The sequence below is a fragment of the Myxocyprinus asiaticus genome, chromosome 49, assembly GCF_019703515.2.
Source record: "Myxocyprinus asiaticus isolate MX2 ecotype Aquarium Trade chromosome 49, UBuf_Myxa_2, whole genome shotgun sequence".
In the NCBI taxonomy this organism is placed as follows: Eukaryota; Metazoa; Chordata; class Actinopteri; order Cypriniformes; family Catostomidae; genus Myxocyprinus; species Myxocyprinus asiaticus.
The window spans coordinates 24,624,444-24,638,572 of NC_059392.1; the positions used below are offsets into that span (position 1 = coordinate 24,624,444).

The 14,129-nt window shown below is 35.6% G+C and overlaps 2 protein-coding genes across 5 annotated transcripts in view; both read left to right on the forward strand.

The window, feature by feature from the left end:
- Nucleotides 1-652: 652 nt before the first annotated feature.
- Nucleotides 653-11,969, forward strand: LOC127438199 (protein SSUH2 homolog). Of its 3 annotated transcripts, XM_051693590.1 has the most exons (12): nt 653-811; nt 5,931-6,026; nt 7,739-7,823; nt 7,987-8,116; nt 8,229-8,289; nt 8,451-8,575; nt 8,780-8,842; nt 10,535-10,614; nt 10,732-10,824; nt 11,046-11,151; nt 11,302-11,409; nt 11,708-11,969. In XM_051693590.1, the coding sequence occupies exons 1-12, from the start codon at nt 793-795 to the stop codon at nt 11,840-11,842; spliced, it is 1,101 nt and encodes a 366-aa protein (XP_051549550.1). In that variant the 5' UTR covers nt 653-792; the 3' UTR covers nt 11,843-11,969. The 3 variants fall into 3 exon arrangements, with proteins under 3 accessions (XP_051549550.1, XP_051549551.1, XP_051549552.1); XM_051693591.1 differs by lacking the exon at nt 10,732-10,824; XM_051693592.1 differs by lacking the exon at nt 653-811 and having other exon boundaries at nt 5,931-6,043.
- A 1,295-nt stretch (nt 11,970-13,264) lies between these two features.
- LOC127438193 (semaphorin-3D-like) overlaps nt 13,265-14,129 on the forward strand; it is a 98,578-nt gene continuing 97,713 nt past the window's right edge. For both annotated transcript variants that reach the window (XM_051693575.1, XM_051693577.1), the window contains exon 1: nt 13,265-13,995. The gene's annotated coding sequence lies outside the window, so the exon portion shown is untranslated. The remainder of the gene's footprint in view (nt 13,996-14,129) is intronic.

Here is a 14,129-nt window from a genome sequence, read left to right on the forward strand (position 1 = left end):
AACAAAACTTGTTTTGTAACGTTTATAGTTAAATCATCCATAAAACACAGCTAAAGACACAACTTTTTCATGAGCACTCGACCATTCACTAAAATTAATAATAGTAATAATAATAAAAAAAAAAAGCTCGGCTAGTGCTTTTCTAACACAATTGAAACTTTGTAATGCAGCACTTTTAGTGTTACCATCTCCTTAAGATGAATCGCTTATGTTGAATCTTTCCCCATTTTATAAGTCGCTTTGGATTACATTGGATTATTTGGAAAAGGTTTGGGTTAGGGGTTAAAGTTACAAAAACGCAGTTTTGGGTCAACGTGGAACAAACGGCACATTGGGAACAACAAGGAAATGAGGGAAGCGTCTCTTATTGGTGTGTGTATACTATAAACCATCTCGTAATATTTCGTACAAATGAATTGGTATGAATTCGCCACCTCATGCTATTGTGACGAATTCTTGTGAGATTGGGTTGGTATTCTATGAAAGACAAAAAAACATATGGGTTAGAAACAACATGAGGGTGAGTAAATGATGACAGAATTGTACTTTTGGGTGAACTATTCTTTCAAGCATTCTGTTGCACTTCTCATTACATTTTAGTTGAATCAAGCACACTTTATAAAAAGACCCACTGGCTGAGAGAACACGTGTGTTCTTGAAGACTTGGGCGTGTCTTCATTCTTGCATTTTCAGCCACAGTTCAAAACAGAGGAAAAGCTCTCAGTATGTGTAAATGTGGAGTACTGGTGTATTGAGGATCATTGCAAATCTCCCAAACATTTTGTGTGTGTTATGGACGACAAAGACAGAGGTGAGCAGACGCATTTAATGATTTTACAGTAAATGTCTTCTGCCGTTTTGTTTTTCTTCTATATGTACAGTATATACCTATCATGTGTTCCAAAATAGCTTGCATGGAACTTTTAAATGCATGATATAGTTTTTACAAAATCAGATTTGGATGTGTTATTAAGAACTAAATGCATAACATGTATATTTTAGGTCAAATACTTATTATAATTTTTTATTATTTTGTTCCTAATGCTTCCTTTTAAGTTTACTTGACTTATTACACTTCCCGTTTGCACAAGAATTTGGAAATAGTAAGACTTGGTTCTTTTGCACAATGTGAAATCCAGTTGTTGTGTTCAATCTAACGGTTTTGACAAAGAAAGCATTCATTCATTTTTCAGTCTGGACATTAAACTTGCCAAACTTCTTAACAATGCACAGCAAAAGTATTTATATCTATATATATATATATATATATTTAAACTTGATAATCGCTTTCATTAACAAACATTATATAATGCTTAATGTGTCATGTTTTAAACAGTAGTTCATGTACAGTCAAGTATGGAAAGCATGAACAACATTTTGTCTAAGAAATACACGGTAGTCACACTGAGGATCACATTGTCAGTTATATTGCAGTCACTGTGTCTTTAACCACGTGGATACAATTCAGTCTCACATAGTCTGTTGCCAGCACAAAAAAGAACTCTGACCTACACGCCTGAGTAGCATAAACTGTAATTGCATAGCACTGGAATATTTTTTCATTGCATTAGGTATTCTTTTCCATATGCTTCCTTATATCCCCTAAACACCAATTTAACAGCTGATGCTTTAAAACTTGAACTTGACATTTGACATCTAGTGACAAAAATTATTTGTTGTATTCTCATTGTAGTCTAAAAATGTAGAGTTTCTGGAATTGAATAAGTATGACTTACTTTCTTCTGCTGAACACAAATGAAGATTTTTAGAAGAATATCTCAGCACTGTAGGTCCATACAATGCAAGTGAATGGTGACCAAAACTTTGAATCTCCAAAAAGCACATAAAGGCTGCATAAAAGTAATCTATACAACTCAACAGTGGTTAAATCCATGTCTTCAGAAGCGATATAATAAATGTAAGTCCTTTTTTACTATCAATCTCCACTTTCACATTCTTCTTCTTTTGTTTTTGGCGATTTGCAGTCTTTGTGCATATCGCCACCTACAGGGCAGGGAGGAGAATTTATAGAAAAACAGACTTAAATATTTATCTGTTTCTCACCCACACCTATCATATCACTTCTGAAGATATGGATTTTACCATTGGAGTCATATGAATTTCTTTTATGCTGCCTTTATGTGCATTTTGGACACCGTTCACCATTGTATGGACATACAGAGCTGAGATATTCATTTAAAAATCTTTGTTTTCAGCAGAAGAAAGTCATACACATCTGAGATGGCATGAGGGTGATGAGAGAATTTTCATTTTTGGGTGAACTATCCCTTTAACATGGTTAATGCCACAAATTTGCATACATTTAATTAGTGACCTCGAAATTGCCCACAATCTTACGATATTGTTTTCATTTTTCTTCACTTTCATTTACATTTTCCAAAATTCTAAGACTTTCTGTATATTTCCAGGTTTATTTTCAGGCATCTACGCATTCGTAAACTTATGGTTCAAGTCAAGTTAACTCACTAACCTGTTTGCTGAAAAAGATGTGCAGTGCAAAATGTAATCTGCTTGAATTTTTTTTTCTTTTTTTTTTACTGCTTTCAGATTTACTGCTTTCCAAGAGCAAACATGTATTCCGAGGACAAATTAACAGTCTGAAACTGTTAACTTTAAATGTTATCTTGAAAAATGAATGTATCCTGTTTGCTAAAATAGATCTGGCTCTCACAAAGGAGCAGCACATGTCTGTCATTAGGAACACAATTATGCACATACCAGCTTCTTAAAGGCACAACGACCAATTTAATCTATTTTAGACTGAAGTAGCTGTTAACAGATATTTTACCATTTGATTTATTGTAGACTGCTCTTAATTGTGTTACTACAAGAAGTCGCTACTCAAAGGCACCAGACTTATTTCTGTTAACACTAGTTATTTTTGTGCTGCTATTATAAGTTAGATACCAGATTATGAGAGAGTCTAATTCTCAGGGGTTTGAGTGTTATGTACTTTCCCTCATTGTATGTTGCAGCCAATAAATTGGTCTTTGGCATATTCACTGTTTAGGGTATTGTGCTTTAATACCAACTCCCAGTAATTAAATGTCAAAGCCCCTATTGCCTTAATGTCTACAGTTCTGCACGTTGACTTATTAATATAAAATTACTTGAGTAATTAATGATATTGCCATAATTTAATATTAGTATAACTAGATTTTTAAACTCAAGGGCTGCTAGAATTTGCTTCAAAAGTGTGTTCCATTAAACTGTACGTGATAGTTGCTATAAATATATTGACTTTAACATACTTTTTCAGCAATACTCTCTTCAAACTATTGCTCCGCCATGACAGTAGTTGACTTGAAAGAGAAAACTCACCACAGAAGCAGACAGTTCACATTAATGTCAGTTATAGCGCCCATTGTGGCAATGCATTCTTGTGTTCTGTTATGAATTATGGTCTGCCACATTTCAAAAGGCAATAATGCACAAAATCGAGCAAGCGTAGCTAGAAGCGTCTGCTTTCACGTACTTGCATAAGGCCAAAGTATACTGCACTTCAGCTTTCTGTGTGCAGTTAGTGTGACACAAATTTAGTCTCAATTTGCCCTTTTCACTCATCGATAATCAGATTATTTAATCTTTTTTTTTTTTCAGATATAAATAGGGCTGCTCGTTGCACAATAGTTTTTGTCATTTCAAACATATTTCTCAACACAACTTTGGTAAAGAGTGCACGGCACATAAAAGGGGGACGCACAACGTACGCATCTGGCATGTTCTAAAATTTTAAACAGTTATTTTCTATGAAGGTACACGCATACCGCCAATGCTCAGCGTCAAAATTCTGCAGCTCACATAGTTTTCCATTAAATTAGACCCAAATCATTATTCAAGGCTACATACAGAGAAACTGCATAATAAACGTCGCCATTTCTAACCGTTCAGTTTGCGCAGTTACACCAGTTTCATACACTAACCTGCAAACTCATCATTGAGCCCGTTTACATGCACACCAAAATGCTGATTACTCCCAAATATCAGCTTATTTAAAAAAATCTCACAAAGCAAGAAAACCGTGTTTACATGAGATTTGAAATAATTGCGTTATACTCTGCTTTTGACGTCAAACTGCGAAGAGACATGCGCTCAACATGTGTGTACATTGGATAAGCCGGTGAGAAAACCAGTAAAGGTGTTTACATGCCACATGAAATCAGCGTAATGGTCGACCGGTTTATTCTTACGCTGTTTATGACCTTACCCCGATAAAGGAACGCTGTTTATTGCGTTTACATGACCACATGCGTTGTCGGCTTATTAAGCATAATCGTTATAAGAACGTACATGTAAACAGGCTCAATGTCATTCTTGAAGTAGTACAAAAACCTTTGTAATTTTGGACTGCCATCTGCTGCTCCACATCAACCCATCCTGTGTATGTGATACTTGTGCCTTTCCTACCCGTGACGGGCTTCAGTAAATCTTATATCACCCTCTTGTGGTCTCCCAACAATTTTACACCAGACTGTTAAACAGAGGCCAACCAAGTGAGTTGGAAAGCATGCAAATTAGGCATCTAATTTAAATGTCAGCTAATTTTAATATGTCGATGCCTGAAAAATATATAGATAAAATACCGTGCCGATTAATAATTAATATATCAATGTTTTATGACATCACTACCTAGTATACAAAGTAAGTATACTCTAGCCTTAAAGAGTATCACAAAGCAGAAATAGTGCACATGTTGAATGCATCCATAGGAGTTTGTGGTCAAAAGAGTATACTCTAAAAGGCTAGAGCGCTCGACCATGCCCGAGACAGATATGTGTGCAAGAAAAACGAAGTACACCCTAGCCTTCAGAGTATGTTTCACTCTTAATTGCACTCTGACACATTTCCAAATGCAACGAGGTGTGAAATTTAGTTTGTGTAACTAGAAACATTTGCTTCACAATTGCGTGAAGCAGTGGCAGATTTAGGCATTGGCGACATGGGCAGTTGCCCAGGGTGGCATCTTGCGGGGGGGGGGGGAGGGGGGTGGGGGGGGGTCGGCATGAGGCACCCACACAGACACCCCCTCCCCCCCCGGTCAAAAACTTTGGGGGCGTGTTGAAGCGGGTTTCGCCCAGGGCGCCATACAAGCTAGAACCGCTACTGGCGTAATAAATGTTTTGGGTCTAAGTATAAGCAATAATAATAGTGATGCCTTGTACTTGCCACAATGGACAATATCATGAATTTGTCAGAGTAAATTTTGATAGATGTGCATTGCTGAGTTAAGATTTGACAGACGATCTACTCCTCCCATCATTCACTGATATATTTTGAGGGCATTGTTTCTCTGGCAAACAGGCCTTATTTTGCCCATTCTTCATGCAAAATCTTAAGCACAATCTCTGTTGAAGGAAACCCACTCAAGCGAATATTTATATCCACTTGTTAGCAGCATTGTTCACAAGGCAAACTTAGCTGTTTGTAAGTGTGTGTGTGTATATATATATATATATAAAAACTCCAAAAGCTGTTGCATTCAAACAAGCATTACTGAGGGAAAGTACCCTAATGACTGTGCAGTGAGTACTAAATTACTAAGAAATATGTGTTTATATTCTGTTGTCTAGTAACACAGCATTAACATATGACTTAGTGCGAGAGTTTCTATTAGGTTGTGTCTTCAATTTATACTACATCTACTCCAAGTTACATCTAATTTTCCCAAGTTGTACATGTTTTTGAATGAACATCCTTGTTGATCCTGGAGCAACATTCCTATCAACCAATCATATTTTAGGCATAGGATTATAGATTTTCCTCTGATTTTAGGGTTAGGACTAGTGACTGGTTCATAGGAATGTTGTTCCAGGACCAACAAAGGATGTTGATCCAGGAACGTTGTACTTGGATAAATCATGTTGTCTCCTCCTTGGACATGAAATGTCACAATTTCTCTGTTGCTCCAGACTCCTTTGACCCGAGCCTTCCTGAGGAGGGTCCGTCTGCTCCGCCCCCCGGCTGGCTGGACAATGTGACAGGCTACGAGGACCATAGAGTGGGAGGTGAAAGACCTTGATAAGTACTGTACCATTCAGCCCTGACTATTAACACTGCTCTCATCAGACTGCCAAAGGAATTGTTCTTCCAGAAAATGCTGTTTAATTCTGACAATTATGTCAACAATGAAAACTGACGTCAGTTGCGTGTTAATGGGTGCTTTGAAAAATAGAGCTTGTTTACTGTGGCTCAGATGTTTATGCGAGAACTTGCATTGTTTAGTGCTAAAAACAGTTTTTTCACAAACAACACGTGTGAAGAACAGTGTTGGGTAATTTACAAAAAAGTAATCAATTACAAATTACTAACTACTTCACTAAAATTATCAGATTACTTTAGTGATTACTTAATGGTAAAAGTAATCAAATTACTAATTACTTTACTTTTAAGTTTTAAAACACTTTTTCCACTCAGCAAATTCAAAATAATGTCTATATTCTCCTTGTTCATTGTTGCACACCCTTTAGCATTCACAGAAACATAAATAAATATAAACAGACACATATATAAACATATGAGTTCAGATTTTAATTGTATTACACAAACATAGTATTTGTAACCAAAGGAATGTAATTAAGTAATTACTTTTATTGAAAGTCAGTAATTGTAATGTGATTACAAGAATTTAAATACATTAAACTACTTTTTGTGCCTAAAAGTAATTCGATTACAGTAAGTTATTTTGTAATCCAGTTACACCCAACACTGGTGAACCTGCTTTTCCCATAGCGCCCATAAACATGCAAAGGGCGTCAAGATTGGCGTCTTTAATAAACGTAATGAATATTGTGAACCGTCTTTAATACAATGGCAGCAGATAGTGCAACTTTAAACATAAAAAATGAATTGGTGAGTTGTTAAGTGCGTGAACATGCGTTTAAACCTGTCTTATACTTTCAGAAAACTTGGAATATGACGCATGAGCCACATGGACTACTTTTATGATACTTGTGTTCCTTTTTTAAGCTTTAAAGGGGCACTCGATATTTACAAACTAATTATTTCCTCATTACAAAAGTTTTACTTCTATTAAATTGTAATTTTGAAACATATATAAAATCATGAGCATATGTCATATCAGTAACATTATAAAAGCTGTTTTTTTCTACATGAGGGTCCCCTCATGGGGGTGGCCATTTTAGGATCACATGACCAGCCAAATACTACTTGCTCAATCTCTGTAACCACCCTGTTACTTCACACTTTAACTCATGAATTAAATTAATCATGGCTGACTGTAAATTGTGAATTTCTACAGTGGCATCGGTAACTGAAAACATTTGTGTTTGAATGATGCGCATCCACACCACTAGGTGTCAGTGTAAGTCCAAGACAAATTATTAAAAAAATTATTGAGTGCACCTGTAAAAGATGGCACTATCAACAGCCATTGTTTTGAGGAGACAGACCAGGATATTCCTTAAATATTTTCCTTTTTGTTCCGCTTAAGCAAAAAAGTAATACAGGTTTGTAACAATGAGCATGAGTAAATTACAGTATGACAGAATTTTCATTTTCGGTGAACTGTTCCTTTAAGTATAAAGCTAAAAGCTCAAAATTAACTTATGTGATAATGCACATTTAAAAATAACCAGTATTTATGGCACACCAAATAGCCTAATCTTATGGATGCGTAATTAATATAGTTTTAATCTGAGTTGAAATGGTGTTTACTTTATTATTTTCTCTGATTTTTTGTTTGTATGTTTATTTATAGACTGTACAGATCAAATCTGTCCTCCTCCAGCAGACCTTGTCCCTCAGCCTGAAAATAACAAAAATGCTTTAGTTCCAAACGTTATGTGGGTACAACATACCAGCATTTCTTTTTCTTTTTGTACACAAGATTCACACTATATTAATGCAACTTTATCAAGTCATATGCTAAGGAAAATGTAAATAGAGTATTATATTAATTTGAATTTGCTCTACGTTTCCCATAAAGTTTTTTTTTTTTTTTTAAAGGGTGCCGGCTGTCTCAGAGGATGTAGCAAGAGATGCTCTACTGCAGTTTGTGGGTAAAAAGTGGACATACAGCAGCAAACCTGCGAAAAATCTGATCTTCAAAGAGTTGAATCCTTTTACAGTTTACCGTGTAAAACTCTTCTCAATAACATCCAACCATGCTCATGATCATTAAAGTGTTGTCATTTAAATGCTGTGCATTTCCTATATAAGAATTTATCATTTATCCTGTGTCTTTTCAGTACCGCCTGGAAACATTTACAGAGTCCAGATCAAGTGTCTGGGAATCAGAGCCGCACACAGGTACATACCCTGCTGTACATATCTGGTCTATCAGCCTGACTAGCTGAAGTGCCCTCTAAAACCAGCCTGAGTTGGCTAGGAGACCAGCTAAAACCAGCATCAGTTCAAAAGTCTGAATAAGGATTTTTCAGTCCTGTATCAAATAAATATTTTCTGCACAGGTCAGTTTGTAGATGGTCCTCAGAATGGAGTAAGTCCTCCACCGTGGCACGTCCAAGTGTCCTATCCACCCAAATTTACTGATTTTGTTCAGAAAGTCAGGGTGCCACACTCTTCATTCATAAAGGTATTACAGTCCACCAGTGTTTATATACTGTACTCCATTTACAGTATTCTGTCAACAAAATAATGTGTAATCTTTAGATTATGTGCCTCTTGCTCTTAATTTATCACTTTAAGTGGGACTTTTTTTTTTTTAGATTGCAGTGTTTTGATGTGTTTTTGAGATTTGATTTGTTGCATGGCTTGCATTAGTGCATTGTCATTGCAGCCGTGTCACCGATGTCATGGTAACGGCCGCGTGAGGTGTACAAATTGCCATGGAGGAGGACTGGTAAGTGTGTAACTAAGAATTTTTTACAACAATATTTACATGAGTGTTTTTTATTCAGTTAATGGATTGGCTGTATTATTCTCTACTAATAGTTACAAAGGGGGTTTCTACCAAAATCTTCATTTAAACAAACCAATACAAACAATGTAGAGGAGACCTGGGTAAGATGAGCCACTTTTTACCTTATTATGTTTTTGAGTTTTCCTTGTAATATTAGTAACAATTGAAATGTTGGTGTTGTACCTCATTGGCAGATCAACATCTTTTGTAATAACAGATTTGCTGTCTGGAAAAGTTATGTCTTGTGGTACAACTTACCCTGGGCATGGGGTAAGATGAGCCAGGTTTAGTCATTGCCTTTATCGGTTTAATTGGTTAAAACATAGCCTATATTTTAAGACCTTTAAACAGGCAACCTACTGTAGTTTAAGATTACAGAAAACTAAATCAACTATCACATTTTTGTTCATCAGTAGACCTTTAATTTACAATGTGTAAAAAACTTATTTATAAGTTCAAAATGTATGCATTTCAATTTAATAACAAAATTCCATCAAATTGAATTGAGTAATCTTTAATAAAATAAAAATAAATATTTTAAATTTTATAAATTTAATTTAGTTAAACATTACACAATAAAATTTTATGGACTTTTATTATTACATTGAAAAATAGTAATTCTTAAAAACTGCCTTTTCTTTTTTTTTTGTTTTTTTTTGCGTATGGTGCTTTTATACCACCATGAATGGTTATTTTGACTTTATATATCTAAATTGTTACTTTATTAATTGCAATTGTGACTTTATATGTTGCAATCGTGGTTTTGTATCTTTAGATTGTAACTGCAACTTATTTTCTCGTAATTGCGAGGTTATATCTCACAATTGCGAAAAATAAAGTGAAAATCACAAGATATAAAGTCGTAATTGCGAGATATAGTCACAATAGCGAGATAATAAAAAAAGCTGCAATAATAATAATGTCGCAAGTAATAACGTTCATTGTGAGTTTGTCTTAGAACTGCGAGTTCATATTTCTGAATTGTGAGATACAATATACTCGCAATTAACAGAAATAAATATACAATTGTGAGATAGAATTAAGTTTTTTATTTTAGTTTTTTTCATGTCAAGGAGGGATCCAGCCTCCATAGTGAAGATATCTGCTGAAGCAGAAACAAAAGAAGCTTAAAAGGTTTTCATTGTGTGTTCATTTTCCTGTTTCATTCTCCAAGTGTCACGAATGGAACAGTGGCTCATCTTACCCCACACTGACCATTTTGATGGAAAAAAAGCTTCACAAAACAGATAACTTTAGCTAACTTCAATGTATTTGTCTAGCTGTCACATCATAGCTAATTATAATTAGAAAACAAACTAAATTCTAATATATATCTGAACATTCTCCTTAAGATTTCTCGAATTTACTCGGAAAGTGAAAATTTTATTTTTGGCCATAAATTTGCTACTAAATTTGCCAAGTGCTTTCCTTCACCACAGACAGAGTGAAATGATTTCTTCTTCTCGAAAATGCTATCACATGCTTTGTTTTGCATATGGGGACCTGGAAAGCAGGGGTGGCTCATCTTACCCCATGGCTCATTTTACCCAGATCTCAATTAAAAGTTTTTGCCTAATACGGACTCAAGACATTTTTAATGCTTTTATAATTATAAAACCTTCTTGTTTTTAGACTCGCTGTATGTTTTGTCACGGTTCTGGTCACAGTCGCAACCGACGGTGCACAAACTGCCATGGACGAGGAAGAAAAAGGTAATTTGGGTTGAAACTGACCAGCATTCAGGTTCTAGTGAGTTTTAAACTGTATGTTTAGACACTCGATGCTACTTTTATGTGAACCATTTTGATATAAAATATATATTTTTGCAGGTGTGTCTCATGTCACGGAAAGGGTTTCAAAGTCTGTCTTACATGTAATGGCCACAGAAACCTTGTGCATTTCATACAGCTCACAGTTACATGGTAATTGGCTGACATGATCTTCTTTGAAATCTTGTGTATAGCTAATTTCGCTGGGAAGGGTCATAAAAGCTTGAAGTACTTTACATATGAAATGCTTGGCAATGGGGTATAAAGCTTTAGCAGGAGTCAGATGCATCAGATGGTTCGCATTTCTTGTTTTAAATGTTTATAACTCACAATAGTGTGTGTCTACAACAATACCATTCCAACGTGTTTCTCAGGAAGAACCAAGTGTTTGAATTTATACCTGACCGGGTGCCTGAATTCCCAGGGAAGAAGTTTGAGAAGGTGTCTGGGGAAGCGTTCTTTGTAGATGAAAACCTCCTGGTATTCATTCATCCATTAATTCCCATGCAGATAGCCATATTTAATTAAAGACTTCATATAAAACAATATAAAATGCTACATTTACATCATATATGGCTTAATACACGATGACCAAAATACACTCCTTAAAAAACACATGCATGAGTGCAGGTCTATCCAGTAGAGGGCTTCCCTGACCAGGACATCTGTGAGGCCTCAAAAGGAGCAATCCAGAATCACCTCCTTAAATATTCTGGTGTTAGCCGCATCTTGCAACAGGTGAGCAGAATCGGTTTCAAGAGTGTGTACTAGGCCTACTTAATGGTATAAACACAGTAGAGCACAATTATGGGTAAATATGACCATATTACTGTGAATAACAGCACAAGTAAGGAGGTATGGCTGTGACAAAAATTTGACCACTAGGTGGAAGCACTGCCTTCAATCTCAAGTAAAAGTTTAAAAACTCTTAATAGCAGAAAATGCTATATTTTATGGTTTAAGTGAACGTAGTTATGACCTAGATGACATAAAATGCTAAATTGTGTCATATTTTCTTACTCTCATTGTCTTACAGCGACAAACAATTGAGCTGGTGCCCCTCACTCATGTTTTCTATGCTTACAATGGGCAAGACTACAATTACTTTGTTTTTGGGAGAGAAAACAAGGTTCACATGACCAAATACCCTGCTTCCTGTTGTATTTTGTAATATCTGTGTTTGTCTTATCTCTGGGCAAATGTCCTAAAATAATTTTATTAAGATGTATGTTACTACTAGAGTAAAATATGCAATCATATTTTGTAATATATTGATTAATTGTAAATGACTAAACGTTTTTGTTGTGTATTTCCTTTTGTATCTGTATTCAAATGACCAGTTTGCAAAGAATGATGGATACAGAGAAATATAAAGTCACTTGGGACAAAAACTATTTGTATATGCCACCACCCTGACAGCACACGTACATCATCCAGACATCTATTTGATGTGTGCATTTACATTTGGAAGACATTATTTTTTGGTTGCTTTTTCATCTGCAATACGTCTATAAGACGTTTCTTCTCAGATGTCAATCAGACATTCAGTAGATGTCTTTGAGATGTTTTTGGTTTAGAATGTATGTAAATCTGATCTTTGAAAGATGTTCAAGTGAAGTTTACTAAAATGCAATGCTTTCCAAATGAAAAGATCTAAAACAAACATCTCAGAGATGTTTGTGCGCTATCTGTGATCTGATCATTACGTTTCATATTGTGGGTCTACTACATCTGAATTTGCAAAATATGATTTATAAATTGGATTGTTTCACTATTATTTTGCTAACAATCTACAGTATAGTAAATTAAAATATTATAAAATGTACATACTGTAGGCCTGATTTCTGTCACCGTACTTTGATAAGTGTGGTTTGCAGCAGAAACCTTTAGGACAGGTATGGTACTTCTAGATAATATCAAACAACAATTCTCTAACAAAACTAGTTAAAGCCATAGTTCACCCAAAATGAAAATTCTCTCATTTACTCACCTTCATGCCATTTCAGATGTGCATGACTTTCTTCTGCTGAATACAAACACATTTTTTTTAGAAGAATATCTCAATTCTGTAGGTCCTTTCAAAGCAAAAGTATGGTGGCCAGAACTTTGAAACTCAAAAAAGCAAGTAAAGGCAGCATAAAAAGTAACTCCAGTGGTTAAATCCATGTCTTCAGAAGTGATAAAAGTGTGGGTGATATTTAGTATTTAAGTCCTTTTACTATAAATTCTCCTCCCTGCCCAGTAGGTGACGATATGAAGAATATTCCAAAAACAATAGAAGAATGTGAAAGTGAAAGTGTAGATTGATAGTAATAAAATAAAAAATAAAAAACACAAATTAAATATTGTTCTGTTTCTCACCCACAACTATCATATCACTTCTGAAGAAATTGATTAAACCACTGGAGTTGTATGGTTTACTTTTATGCTGCCTTTATGTGCTTTTTTGAGCTTCAAAGTTCTGGTCACCATCCACTTGCATTGTATGGACCTACAGAGCTGAGAAATTCTTCTAAAAATCTTTGTTTGCGTTCAGCAGAAGACAGCAAGTCATACACATCTGGGATGGCATGAGGGCGAGTACATGATGAGAGAACTTTCATTTTTGGTGAACTATCCCTTTAAAGAAATAGTTTGCTAAAATGAAAAATGGTATGTTACTCACACAAAGCTTTTAGTTGGTTTCAGAAGATTTGGGATATATGTTTGTAAATGTGACATGAGTGTCCAAATAGTTAATGGAGCTACTGTAGACCAATGTTTAAAACAGGATACAATAATCTTTTCTGGTTATACTATGACCTAACTTGACTGAACGCGTTCCTGCGCCAACCAAGATCGCGACGCAACGCAACGAATAGAACAGAACGCAGCTGTCTCGAGACGCGTTTTAACAGGGGAGTTCTTTAAACTTTACAAGACGTCTAAAAAAAGCAGCGAGACACGGTGCAACTGTCAAATGCATGCTTAGAAAAACAATTAAAACTGCGCAGACGTAAAACGTAAAACGCGTTCGGTGTGAACGGCCGCACCCATCAAGCTGGATGATGTGCTGGCCTGCTGTTGGCAGATAAACAACAACACTTACTAAGAGTGGACGGATGTAAAGAGGGATTTGGAGAGAGTCAGCGCTAAAGCAGAGCATCCTGGAGGAGGAGGAGGAGGAGGAGGAGGAGTGGCTCTCCAGCGCTCCAAAGCACACTGCGCGTTTTATTATAGTGAATGACGCGTCTCATTGCGCATCCTTTCGCGATCAACTGACAGCGCATCCAAAAGTGGAATAACTCATCTCAAGAACGAAGGAAAGAGAGGAAGTAAATCTGGGTGAGTTTTTAGATGTTGCTTTATTGTTAAACTGTCAACTTCATTTAAATGTAAAGGCACCATGAAATAGTGAGGGTATTTTCATTGTACTTTGATATATAGCCTACCATAGTACTTTAACACATTATTACATA

Excerpts from the sequence above, each read along its gene's own strand:
- LOC127438199 (XM_051693590.1), top strand. Across the intron at positions 6,027-7,738 it reads CGAGGACCATAGAGTGGGAG|ACTGTACAGATCAAATCTGT; the intron begins GTGAAAGACCTT and ends GTTTATTTATAG. Across the intron at positions 11,410-11,707 it reads TTAGCCGCATCTTGCAACAG|CGACAAACAATTGAGCTGGT; the intron begins GTGAGCAGAATC and ends ATTGTCTTACAG.